The sequence below is a fragment of the Cyprinodon variegatus genome, unplaced genomic scaffold (genome assembly GCF_000732505.1).
Source record: "Cyprinodon variegatus isolate N-32 unplaced genomic scaffold, C_variegatus-1.0 Scaffold383, whole genome shotgun sequence".
Lineage (NCBI taxonomy): Eukaryota > Metazoa > Chordata > Actinopteri > Cyprinodontiformes > Cyprinodontidae > Cyprinodon > Cyprinodon variegatus.
The window spans coordinates 127,134-138,766 of record NW_015150836.1 but is presented as its reverse complement, the minus strand read 5'-3'; the positions used below and the strand labels follow the sequence as shown (position 1 = coordinate 138,766).

General features: G+C 42.8%; 3 protein-coding genes across 3 annotated transcripts in view; 1 reads left to right on the top strand and 2 right to left on the bottom strand.

Annotated features, from left to right (window-relative positions):
- Nucleotides 1–540, top strand: part of vstm5 (V-set and transmembrane domain containing 5) — an 11,631-nt gene extending 11,091 nt beyond the window's left edge. The window contains exon 4 of the mRNA XM_015387030.1: nucleotides 375–540. Within this exon, the coding sequence (XP_015242516.1) occupies nucleotides 375–406 (32 nt within the window). The 3' untranslated portion in view covers nucleotides 407–540. The remainder of the gene's footprint in view (nucleotides 1–374) is intronic.
- A 143-nt stretch (nucleotides 541–683) lies between these two features.
- On the bottom strand, nucleotides 684–5,935 carry LOC107092509 (mediator of RNA polymerase II transcription subunit 17). Its single transcript, XM_015387029.1, has 10 exons — nucleotides 5,686–5,935; nucleotides 5,460–5,596; nucleotides 5,291–5,372; nucleotides 5,048–5,200; nucleotides 4,433–4,563; nucleotides 4,133–4,317; nucleotides 3,888–4,025; nucleotides 3,694–3,811; nucleotides 3,465–3,624; nucleotides 684–1,239 (listed from the first exon to the last, which is right to left on the bottom strand). Exons 1-10 carry the CDS (start codon nucleotides 5,918–5,920, stop codon nucleotides 1,031–1,033), a joined length of 1,548 nt encoding a protein of 515 aa, XP_015242515.1. The 5' UTR covers nucleotides 5,921–5,935; the 3' UTR covers nucleotides 684–1,030.
- A 2,025-nt stretch (nucleotides 5,936–7,960) lies between these two features.
- LOC107092497 (mediator of RNA polymerase II transcription subunit 17-like) overlaps nucleotides 7,961–11,633 on the bottom strand; it is a 5,270-nt gene continuing 1,597 nt past the window's right edge. Inside the window, exons 2-11 of the mRNA XM_015387000.1 lie at nucleotides 11,184–11,347; nucleotides 10,232–10,451; nucleotides 10,006–10,142; nucleotides 9,837–9,918; nucleotides 9,594–9,746; nucleotides 8,979–9,109; nucleotides 8,679–8,863; nucleotides 8,434–8,571; nucleotides 8,240–8,357; nucleotides 7,961–8,170 (exon numbers count right to left, since the gene is read on the bottom strand). Of these exons, the coding sequence (XP_015242486.1) occupies nucleotides 7,976–8,170; nucleotides 8,240–8,357; nucleotides 8,434–8,571; nucleotides 8,679–8,863; nucleotides 8,979–9,109; nucleotides 9,594–9,746; nucleotides 9,837–9,918; nucleotides 10,006–10,142; nucleotides 10,232–10,451; nucleotides 11,184–11,347 (1,523 nt within the window). The 3' untranslated portion in view covers nucleotides 7,961–7,975. The remainder of the gene's footprint in view (nucleotides 8,171–8,239; nucleotides 8,358–8,433; nucleotides 8,572–8,678; nucleotides 8,864–8,978; nucleotides 9,110–9,593; nucleotides 9,747–9,836; nucleotides 9,919–10,005; nucleotides 10,143–10,231; nucleotides 10,452–11,183; nucleotides 11,348–11,633) is intronic.

The window sequence follows — 11,633 nt, the reverse complement described above, 5'->3', positions numbered from 1 at the left end:
TATATATATATATATATATATATAGGGATATATATATATATATATTTTTTTCCAAGCGTTTTATTATCACTACACTGTCACAAGTACAGCGCAATGAAATAAACTCTGCATTTAAGCAGGGGTTAAGGGTCTTTTTGGACCTGGAGAATTCTGATCTGGAGAGTCCTTTCTTTTGTCGTTTTATTTGAATAAACATTTTAATCTGATTTTCAGTAGGTTTCTCTCCCACCTCTTTGTACATGATGGAGTATTAGAAGAGACTCAAATGTTGACTTGACGTCAGAGGTTTTATGCTCTGGCGTGTTATGCTTCAAAGGTCAGAGAAGTTCTTGCTTCATCCGGATGTTGTTTTTTTTATTTGTCTTTGTCTGCAGAAAATGATGCAACAGAGCTGCAGCCTCTTTGAAGAAGTGAACAAACCCTGCTGAGAGCCTCCGTCCTGCAACACAAACCGCCTGCATTTAAGCCTGGACACTTGTGTGCAAACGTTAGCCATGCACAGATTTTAACTGAAACTACTGAAAGCTGCATCAAAAAGAAGAAAAAACTGCATCATGTTTACATTTTGAACTGAATGCGTTTGTGTGGATGGCTCTGGGACCATGTAAATACAGCCACCATGACAGTGGAAGAACAATACAGCCCTTATTTATTGTAAAATTAAAAACTAATGTGTGACTAACTCAGCTGTGGTGACTTTATTTATTTAAGTTTCACTTTTGATAACAGAAAAAATATATAACAAAATATTGAGATGTGGATCTGAATGGGAGAGTTCTTGCTTGTAACATGTAGAGGTTTGTGTTTGGAAGCTGATCTCCCTGCAGGTAGAAAACAGTTTAAAAGTCAGTAAACAAATAGGCTGCATCAGGACTCGGCAACCTGTTCGCCTTTCATTCAAATCTGTCAAAAAGCCGATTCCTCAGTGCAGGAGGGCTGCCGTTTCACTCCACAGTGCTTTAACTGGAGTTGGTGAGTGGGAGGGAGACACATCGGCGTTCCGGTCGACGACACGCAGTCCGAACCCGACCTAAGGACATGGCGTCAGCGCAGCCATCAGCAGCTCCATCTTGTAGACGAAGTTGCGTCCCTCCATCTTGCTCCAGTTCACCTCCTTGTACGGCCCCCTGAGCTGACTCCACTTGGTGTCCTGGACCACGTCGCTCTTGGGCAGATCTTTGATCTGGCTGCGGGGGAACTGGACCAGAACCTTACAGCCGCTCTCTGGGCCGTTACGCACTGAAAGACACAGAGGTTTAGGTTTCATTTCAGACAGTTTAAAGCAGCTCAGGCTTAGTTTGGTTAATAGACATCAAGCATTTGCAGGGAGGCGCCTGAACGCCGCCTCAGCTTGCATCGACCTGCCCTCTGATCTGACTCCTCCCTCTCCAGACCTCCTCGCCTGCCTTCATTCAGGATGCAAACATTTCTCTGAGCATTTCTGGTTGCTGTGAACCAGCTTTACCCTGCAGGGCGCTGATGCTTCTCCTGATGCTAAAAACAAATCTCATTTTTCCTGATTACTTTATGATCAAATTAAATCCATTTCTAGTTCTAATTATGGAAAGAAGCAGACAAAGAGGTTATCTTTTAAAGTCTGATAACTCAGGGATTATTTTTCTGTTTTCTGTCCAAACATTTAGATCATTCATATCAACTCCTAGTGAAGGTGTAACCAATTAAAAATCAGCCGGGTGTGAATAAAGAAAATCAACCAGTAAAGGTCCGGAGACATTTTTAATTATTTAATTACTTTAAACAGAATTTAACACTGAAATAAAATAATTTTTTTCCTTTTTAAAATCTAAATTGTTTTTGAAGTAGAAAACAACAATATTTTAGTTTGGTATAGACAATTTCCTGACTCACTTTTTTAATAAAACCTGAACTGTTTTTTTTTTTTTTTACCCTTTATTCTGTCTTAATGTTGGCAGTGGGCTTTATGCTGCCCTGCAAGGCTTTAAACCTGGGTTTGAATGGAGACAAAGTCGTTCTTAAGCACATATGAAGGAGCTCATTTTGAGCCTGGATCCATATTTATTTTTGATTCTGTTCATGGTGGAGAATCGTGCTTCACAGCAGCAGGTTGAGCCAAACATCCTCTAAATGTTCAGGTTCATCTTTGAGCACCATTTCACTTTTCTTTCACAAGTTCACCACAGTTCTTCCAGCACTCCACACTTTCTTTGCTCTTTTTCTCATCATCTTCTCCTTCTTTCCCATCGCCCTGCTTGCCACAGGTTTGCCTGCTGTGTCTAAAAGTGGCAGCAGCAGCAACCCAGACTGACAGCAGCTCATTGGCTAATTTGTATCACATGTAGCCTGGTGCCAGCTCTTCTTGAGGACTTTTCCATATTAACAGGAGATGCGGCGCAAGTGAAGTTAGACACTGCTGTCGAACATCATGCGGTAATTTATAAATGTTTTACATCTGGTTGGGTCCAGATTAGCCAGCAGGTGGGCCTGGATCCGGACCCTGGTCCACTAATCCCTGACCTCTGCACAAGAAGTTCAGCAGATAAACAACAGATGCCACCTAGTGTCTAAAAAGGGAAAAGCAGCCATTGCAAAGGTTCTAATGAAGCATCAGATTCTCACTTCCTCCCTAATAATAAACGCCACTATTCTCTGTCCTTCCAGTTGGCTTTCCTTTTCCCTGCTTCACATTTTAATGGTTTTTAGATTTCCTCCAGAAGAACAGGTTATATATATATTTTTTTAGATACACACATTTTCTAATTATGCAAATGTCTTTTTTTAATTATTCAATTAAATATTTTTTTTATTAAGTAATCTGATTAAATTATATTTCAAATATCTCATAATCCAGATTTTTGACACTTAAATAGTTCAGTTTTTGCCTCCTGTGCCAAAGTCCACCATGAAATGATACAAACCGCTGCTGTCTTTTTCTAAATAAAGTCACATCTGATTGGTTAACCTGCTTACCTTTTCTTTAAGAGATTCAAGTTGTCAAGCAAAGAAGTTGAAAAATATGTATTAAAATAATTGATAAACATGAAAGGTTTACTCGTTAAATAATCCGTGAGAAATATTTATTTTTTTGTTGCATTTCCTGTTTTATACAAAAAAAAAAACAAAACAAAACAAATCTTCCAATCTCAGTTACGAGAGTTTCCATTTTATTGAATTGTGGCCCTGTTGGCTTGCCGTAGCTGCTGTAACCTGAGCTCCTTATATCCTTTAGCAGCTATGGTTCTACAGTGGTGTCACCTCCAGGCTAGAACCTTCTATGGAGGTCACCAAACTGCAGCTATAAGTTCTACAAACACATCCAAACATTCTTGGTTCTGATCATGACCTGTGGACCCGAACAGAAGCTGTATAGATGTCAGCATCGCAGGACGCAGATGAGAGAGATCCCGCTGTTATCTAAGTTGAAGTGATGCAGCCAGAAAGAGGATGGAATTAGAGTTCTGAGTGATTTCTGTTTAAAGTCTCACCTGAGATGGCGTACTCTCCGTTGGGTGAAGCGACGGTGATGGCCGAGGCGTTCCCGATGCTCTCCACTGGGCCCAGTCCCACATGGTTACTGAAACTCAGCACATGCCAGCCCATGACTTTAGCCAGCTGCTGCACGGCGTGGACCTGATGCTGCGACATCTGAAACGAGGCGGCATATAAGACGCTGGGATCCAAACTCCACAGCGGAAACAAAAAAAGGAGGTATACCTGTGAGAGGAGAAAGTCCTGCAGCTCCTGCTCCTGGTGGGACAGCGTGACGACTCGTCCGTCCCTGTGCACCACCCTGATCTGCTCCACACCGATGTTGAGCTGCAGTTGGATGGATCTAAACACAGAAAGGATGGTTATATGGGAGAGGTGACGGACGAAGCACAGGACGCCTCCCCAGCTGGTCCACTCACTTGCAGATCTGCTCATAACCATGAGAGGTGATGAGCACCTTGACGCTGGACTCATAAACGTCGTTGATGTTGGACCAGTGAGCCTGGATCTGAGGGTCTTCGATCCGGCTGGCTAAGCTGTCGATGGTCCGGGCCGTCCTGCGTGGGAAAACACACAGTTAGCCGCTAACTTCCCCGCCTGCTGGTCGATGTTCGTACAGCAGAATAGTTCTTTCTGATCAAAGATCTCTTTCTGATGCCGCTACCTGCTACGGAGGAAGATGTGTTTGGCCTGTTTGATGATCTTCTCCAGCAGCCCCTCGTTCTGCTGCAGGTTGGCGATTTCCGCCTTATCGTAGGCCATCGGACCGGCCAGGCGCAGCCGCTTGTGGCCGAACGGGGCGCTGGCCGGATGAGGCATGACCACCGAGCTCAGCTGCTGCTTGTGGAACTGAAACGGGAAACCGGCTATGATTGTAAATATCGAAATCATTTGTTTGGGGAAGCGGTGTTTTTACGTTCGGCTGGGTCCGACGGAAACAAGCGAAGGCTGTTTGCCGTCTCACCTCTCTCATCATCTGATGCAGATTGTGTTCCAGTACGTGAAGATGGTCGTCTGGTTTGGGTTTCTCTGGAGAGGCTCGGTTGCTCTTCTTCTCTCCAGTTGAGTGGCACAGTGAGATGGAGAGCTGAAGGCCTGAGAGATTAAAGATAATTGGACAAAAAAAACCAAAAAGATTGAGTTTATACACAACCTCTTTGGTGAGACCAGGTTACCATATAATATCTGGTTATTTATGATGTCTTATGATATAAAGGAGGATCTGCCCCACTAAAAAGGCGCACACACCTCCGCATTGTGCATATGGCCTGCTAGACCATGCAATCTGAATTTTAATCAATTAATGTGTTATTTATGCTGCCAAAGAAAAGCTTCTGTGTTTTATCTATGCTGCTGATTAACAGATGAGGCTGAAACTGACAGTAGAGGTGCAGAAAGCAGCCATACTTTTAGGAGAATTCTGAGGAATATAAGCAAACATTTAAGTGTAATGTGATAGTGATTATAGGTTTGCTGGGTGATCAATAAAACAGCTGGGATTATCTTATTTGATGTTACTCTATGAGGAGCAGCCTCCTCCACTCATGCTCTCCCTGTCTGATGTCCTCAGCAGTCTCACCTGGGAAAGGCTGGGAGATGATCTGGTTCTTCACAACAATGTGGGGAATCTGCGATTTAATCTGAACCGCTTCTCTGGAAAGCTGCGCGAAGATCTCCTTACAGAGCAAAACGTTCTGAGCCGCCTCCAGCTTGATGTGCCACGGCTGCGCTCCTGAGGAACGACGAAGGAGGCGGGCGTCAAAAAAAGGCAGAAATACATTTTTATTTGGTTTTTTTTTAGGAGCTGCTTGAAGAACCAGACCTGCTTTGTTTTTCTGAGGTCTCCTAAACAGGTTGACGGTTCCAAGGTCACCGATGTCTGGTGCTTGTTTCTGGATGGACACCTGAAGACAAACGTCGGCTTTTCTTTATTTCATTTCCAATGATATTCACCATTTAAAATCCAATCATACTGGAGGATCAGAACAAACCTTGATATAAGCAGATCCTTCTAGGTCACTTGGAATCTGGACATCCAAGGGACAGTAGTCCTCTGGGAGCTTTTTGTCCAGATCAATGTCAGTGTTTTTGATCACCTCGAATGTGCCGGGGTGAGGAAAAAGGGAACCTGCATGATTTCATTATATGGTAGAAAATTAACAACAATTTTTGCTCTAAGTGAATTAAGTACAGTAATGTTTCTGAACTTTTCCTCACCTGCACTCCGGTAGCTGAGGTCTCCCAGGATCTTGTCTCCAACTTTGCGAAGTTTCCACTGAGATCGGAGTCGCAGCAGCTCAGAGTTGAAGTCGCGCTGCCTCCGGTTCTCCTGGTTCTCGGCCACCGACTTGCTGAGCTTCTCGGCTCCTTTCAGGAGGAGCTGTGCCGCTGTGGCCAGCGATTTCTTTTTGCTGATCAGCTGAAACACCTGCTGCGTCTGCGGGTGGAACATCAGAGGAAACCAGTGAGAAACCTGAAGCTTTTATAGTAATCAGAGGAATCAGATCTGGACCGGAACACAGGCTGTGCTGAAAACGATACTCTTAGCTGCCGAGTATCAATAAGGTGCTTAAAGGGAAGTTAGAGAAAATAATGAGGTAAATGGAAACTGTGTTTTTCATGCAGCTGCACAGGATTAAGAAAACAAACATTCTTATAATTCAAGTCTTTATCTACTTTATTATTTATCTAAAGGTATAGAGGACAATCTTTTATCTTCCGGGTGGATCTAGGGAATTTAACTCCCTAGATAATAATTGCACACATCAGTTTTTTGCATTTATCTCTGTTTAAAATTGATCCTCCTGCTCCACAGATTAATTACTTTCACCAATTTCCTCTGCTTTTCATAAGAAGGTCCAAATGCATTTGTTACTTCACAAAAAGGGTTTGATTTTTCACTCGGTACGCTTCCAGATGATTAATGCCGGTTAATTACTGGCTTACAATTTGTCAGACAAGGGGAATATAGTGGGAAAATAAATGAAAAAAGAAAATGTAGCAGAGCTCTCCACGCAAAGCATTATGGGATTTGCTGTCACAGATTTAAACATAAATCTTTTTGAGTTTTTTGTTATGGTTTCGTTTTAACCTTATGCTATATAGAGCATAATCTGAAGAAAGAAACAACTAAAATCCAGATAAACATGGTTTGATCATATTTTGCTGCTCTGAGCATGTCCCATGATGACGTCAGAGAAGCACTTTAACGAAGAAAATGTAAAAAACGGCGAGGAAAAATAGACTCATGCATGCTCTCGCATGCGCATTTAAAAAAAAAAAATTTTTTTAATTTGCGAAAATCCTCCACAATACTTTTAATGTTACGGATCAGAACTACAACTACCTGTTTCAGAACTACAACTCCCATATCAGAGCATCAAATATGGGAGATGTTACAGGGATATGTACCTAAGGCTTTTAAGGTTGCTGTAATTATAAACCTTTACCTAAGAAACCGTCTCTTGACCCAGATGACTTGGTCAATTATAGACCTATATGCAAAATTCCTTTCTTGTCTAAAATTCTTGAGAAAGTAGTTGCCAAACNGGACCCTGGTCCACTAATCCCTGACCTCTGCACAAGAAGTTCAGCAGATAAACAACAGATGCCACCTAGTGTCTAAAAAGGGAAAAGCAGCCATTGCAAAGGTTCTAATGAAGCATCAGATTCTCACTTCCTCCCTAATAATAAACGCCACTATTCTCTGTCCTTCCAGTTGGCTTTCCTTTTCCCTGCTTCACATTTTAATGGTTTTTAGATTTCCTCCAGAAGAACAGGTTATATATATATTTTTTTAGATACACACATTTTCTAATTATGCAAATGTCTTTTTTTAATTATTCAATTAAATATTTTTTTTATTAAGTAATCTGATTAAATTATATTTCAAATATCTCATAATCCAGATTTTTGACACTTAAATAGTTCAGTTTTTGCCTCCTGTGCCAAAGTCCACCATGAAATGATACAAACCGCTGCTGTCTTTTTCTAAATAAAGTCACATCTGATTGGTTAACCTGCTTACCTTTTCTTTAAGAGATTCAAGTTGTCAAGCAAAGAAGTTGAAAAATATGTATTAAAATAATTGATAAACATGAAAGGTTTACTCGTTAAATAATCCGTGAGAAATATTTATTTTTTTGTTGCATTTCCTGTTTTATACAAAAAAAAAAACAAAACAAAACAAATCTTCCAATCTCAGTTACGAGAGTTTCCATTTTATTGAATTGTGGCCCTGTTGGCTTGCCGTAGCTGCTGTAACCTGAGCTCCTTATATCCTTTAGCAGCTATGGTTCTACAGTGGTGTCACCTCCAGGCTAGAACCTTCTATGGAGGTCACCAAACTGCAGCTATAAGTTCTACAAACACATCCAAACATTCTTGGTTCTGATCATGACCTGTGGACCCGAACAGAAGCTGTATAGATGTCAGCATCGCAGGACGCAGATGAGAGAGATCCCGCTGTTATCTAAGTTGAAGTGATGCAGCCAGAAAGAGGATGGAATTAGAGTTCTGAGTGATTTCTGTTTAAAGTCTCACCTGAGATGGCGTACTCTCCGTTGGGTGAAGCGACGGTGATGGCCGAGGCGTTCCCGATGCTCTCCACTGGGCCCAGTCCCACATGGTTACTGAAACTCAGCACATGCCAGCCCATGACTTTAGCCAGCTGCTGCACGGCGTGGACCTGATGCTGCGACATCTGAAACGAGGCGGCATATAAGACGCTGGGATCCAAACTCCACAGCGGAAACAAAAAAAGGAGGTATACCTGTGAGAGGAGAAAGTCCTGCAGCTCCTGCTCCTGGTGGGACAGCGTGACGACTCGTCCGTCCCTGTGCACCACCCTGATCTGCTCCACACCGATGTTGAGCTGCAGTTGGATGGATCTAAACACAGAAAGGATGGTTATATGGGAGAGGTGACGGACGAAGCACAGGACGCCTCCCCAGCTGGTCCACTCACTTGCAGATCTGCTCATAACCATGAGAGGTGATGAGCACCTTGACGCTGGACTCATAAACGTCGTTGATGTTGGACCAGTGAGCCTGGATCTGAGGGTCTTCGATCCGGCTGGCTAAGCTGTCGATGGTCCGGGCCGTCCTGCGTGGGAAAACACACAGTTAGCCGCTAACTTCCCCGCCTGCTGGTCGATGTTCGTACAGCAGAATAGTTCTTTCTGATCAAAGATCTCTTTCTGATGCCGCTACCTGCTACGGAGGAAGATGTGTTTGGCCTGTTTGATGATCTTCTCCAGCAGCCCCTCGTTCTGCTGCAGGTTGGCGATTTCCGCCTTATCGTAGGCCATCGGACCGGCCAGGCGCAGCCGCTTGTGGCCGAACGGGGCGCTGGCCGGATGAGGCATGACCACCGAGCTCAGCTGCTGCTTGTGGAACTGAAACGGGAAACCGGCTATGATTGTAAATATCGAAATCATTTGTTTGGGGAAGCGGTGTTTTTACGTTCGGCTGGGTCCGACGGAAACAAGCGAAGGCTGTTTGCCGTCTCACCTCTCTCATCATCTGATGCAGATTGTGTTCCAGTACGTGAAGATGGTCGTCTGGTTTGGGTTTCTCTGGAGAGGCTCGGTTGCTCTTCTTCTCTCCAGTTGAGTGGCACAGTGAGATGGAGAGCTGAAGGCCTGAGAGATTAAAGATAATTGGACAAAAAAAACCAAAAAGATTGAGTTTATACACAACCTCTTTGGTGAGACCAGGTTACCATATAATATCTGGTTATTTATGATGTCTTATGATATAAAGGAGGATCTGCCCCACTAAAAAGGCGCACACACCTCCGCATTGTGCATATGGCCTGCTAGACCATGCAATCTGAATTTTAATCAATTAATGTGTTATTTATGCTGCCAAAGAAAAGCTTCTGTGTTTTATCTACGCTGCTGATTAACAGATGAGGCTGAAACTGACAGTAGAGGTGCAGAAAGCAGCCATACTTTTAGGAGAATTCTGAGGAATATAAGCAAACATTTAAGTGTAATGTGATAGTGATTATAGGTTTGCTGGGTGATCAATAAAACAGCTGGGATTATCTTATTTGATGTTACTCTATGAGGAGCAGCCTCCTCCACTCATGCTCTCCCTGTCTGATGTCCTCAGCAGTCTCACCTGGGAAAGGCTGGGAGATGATCTGGTTCTTCACAACAATGTGGGGAATCTGCGATTTAATCTGAACCGCTTCTCTGGAAAGCTGCGCGAAGATCTCCTTACAGAGCAAAACGTTCTGAGCCGCCTCCAGCTTGATGTGCCACGGCTGCGCTCCTGAGGAACGACGAAGGAGGCGGGCGTCAAAAAAAGGCAGAAATACATTTTTATTTGGTTTTTTTTTAGGAGCTGCTTGAAGAACCAGACCTGCTTTGTTTTTCTGAGGTCTCCTAAACAGGTTGACGGTTCCAAGGTCACCGATGTCTGGTGCTTGTTTCTGGATGGACACCTGAAGACAAACGTCGGCTTTTCTTTATTTCATTTCCAACGATATTCACCATTTAAAATCCAATCATACTGGAGGATCAGAACAAACCTTGATATAAGCAGATCCTTCTAGGTCACTTGGAATCTGGACATCCAAGGGACAGTAGTCCTCTGGGAGCTTTTTGTCCAGATCAATGTCAGTGTTTTTGATCACCTCGAATGTGCCGGGGTGAGGAAAAAGGGAACCTGCATGATTTCATTATATGGTAGAAAATTAACAACAATTTTTGCTCTAAGTGAATTAAGTACAGTAATGTTTCTGAACTTTTCCTCACCTGCACTCCGGTAGCTGAGGTCTCCCAGGATCTTGTCTCCAACTTTGCGAAGTTTCCACTGAGATCGGAGTCGCAGCAGCTCAGAGTTGAAGTCGCGCTGCCTCCGGTTCTCCTGGTTCTCGGCCACCGACTTGCTGAGCTTCTCGGCTCCTTTCAGGAGGAGCTGTGCCGCTGTGGCCAGCGATTTCTTTTTGCTGATCAGCTGAAACACCTGCTGCGTCTGCGGGTGGAACATCAGAGGAAACCAGTGAGAAACCTGAAGCTTTTATAGTAATCAGAGGAATCAGATCTGGACCGGAACACAGGCTGTACTGAAAGCGATACTCTTAGCTGTCGAGTATCAATAAGGTGCTTAAAGGGAAGTTAGAGAAAATGTAAGGAGGTAAATGGAAATTGTGTTTTTCACGCAGCTGCACAGGATTAAGAAAACAAACATTCTCATAACTCAGGTCTTTATCAACTTTATTATTTATTTAAAGGTATAGAGGACAATCTTTTATTTTCCGGGTGGATCATTTAAATAAGTGGTCCTCCTAATTGTCAATCATTCTGGTGATATTTTTAGATAAGGTCTTCCTACGTGCTTGTCCTGTTAGCTATCTTTTTCTGCGCTTTTTCTTTTTTGGCGTATATGTGTGATAAGCTTCGGTTTCATCCAGTCATTGAAGCTCACCTTTCTCACTGCAGTTCTTTGAAAATGGCTGAGGGTCGTAAGAGAAAAAGTGTCTACGAAGTGTATGAGAAGAAATTATTTCAATGTTTGTTGTTTTGCTCCAATTATGTCTGTGTTTTTCTTTTCGCTGTGACATAATTCCCCCCCCTGGACATAATAAAGGTTCTTCATCTTGAACACATTGTTATATTATTAATTGATGTAGGAGCATTTCTGCATCGACAGACTGAAGCAGCTCCTCAGTCTAAAGACGTTTACTGAGAGTCGTTAGCAGCTTACTTTGCCGGCGGTTGGATCATGAGACACCGGATCTAAGGCCATGTACTTCTTCTCCTTCACCACGCTCAGGACGTCATGGAGAACACACATCTCTGTCAGGGCGCCGCGCAGATTGTTCCGTACCGAGTCCCAGGGCCAAAGAGACGGCTGGAACTTGACTGTTCCTGGAAAAAAAGAAAGAAAAAAACAACATTCAGCTTTTTTTGGTGCAATTTATATTCAGTTTGAGCTATGGGGTGAATTTTGTTCATTTATTGTTACCAGCAAAGAACACATTTTGTAAATTAAAATTTAAAAAGAAAGAAAAAAACAACATTCAGCTTTTTTTGGTGCAATTTATATTCAGTTTGAGCTATGGGGTGAATTTTGTTCATTTATTGTTACCAGCAAAGAACACATTTTGTAAATTAAAATTTAAAAAGAAAGAAAAAAACAACATTCAGCTTTTTT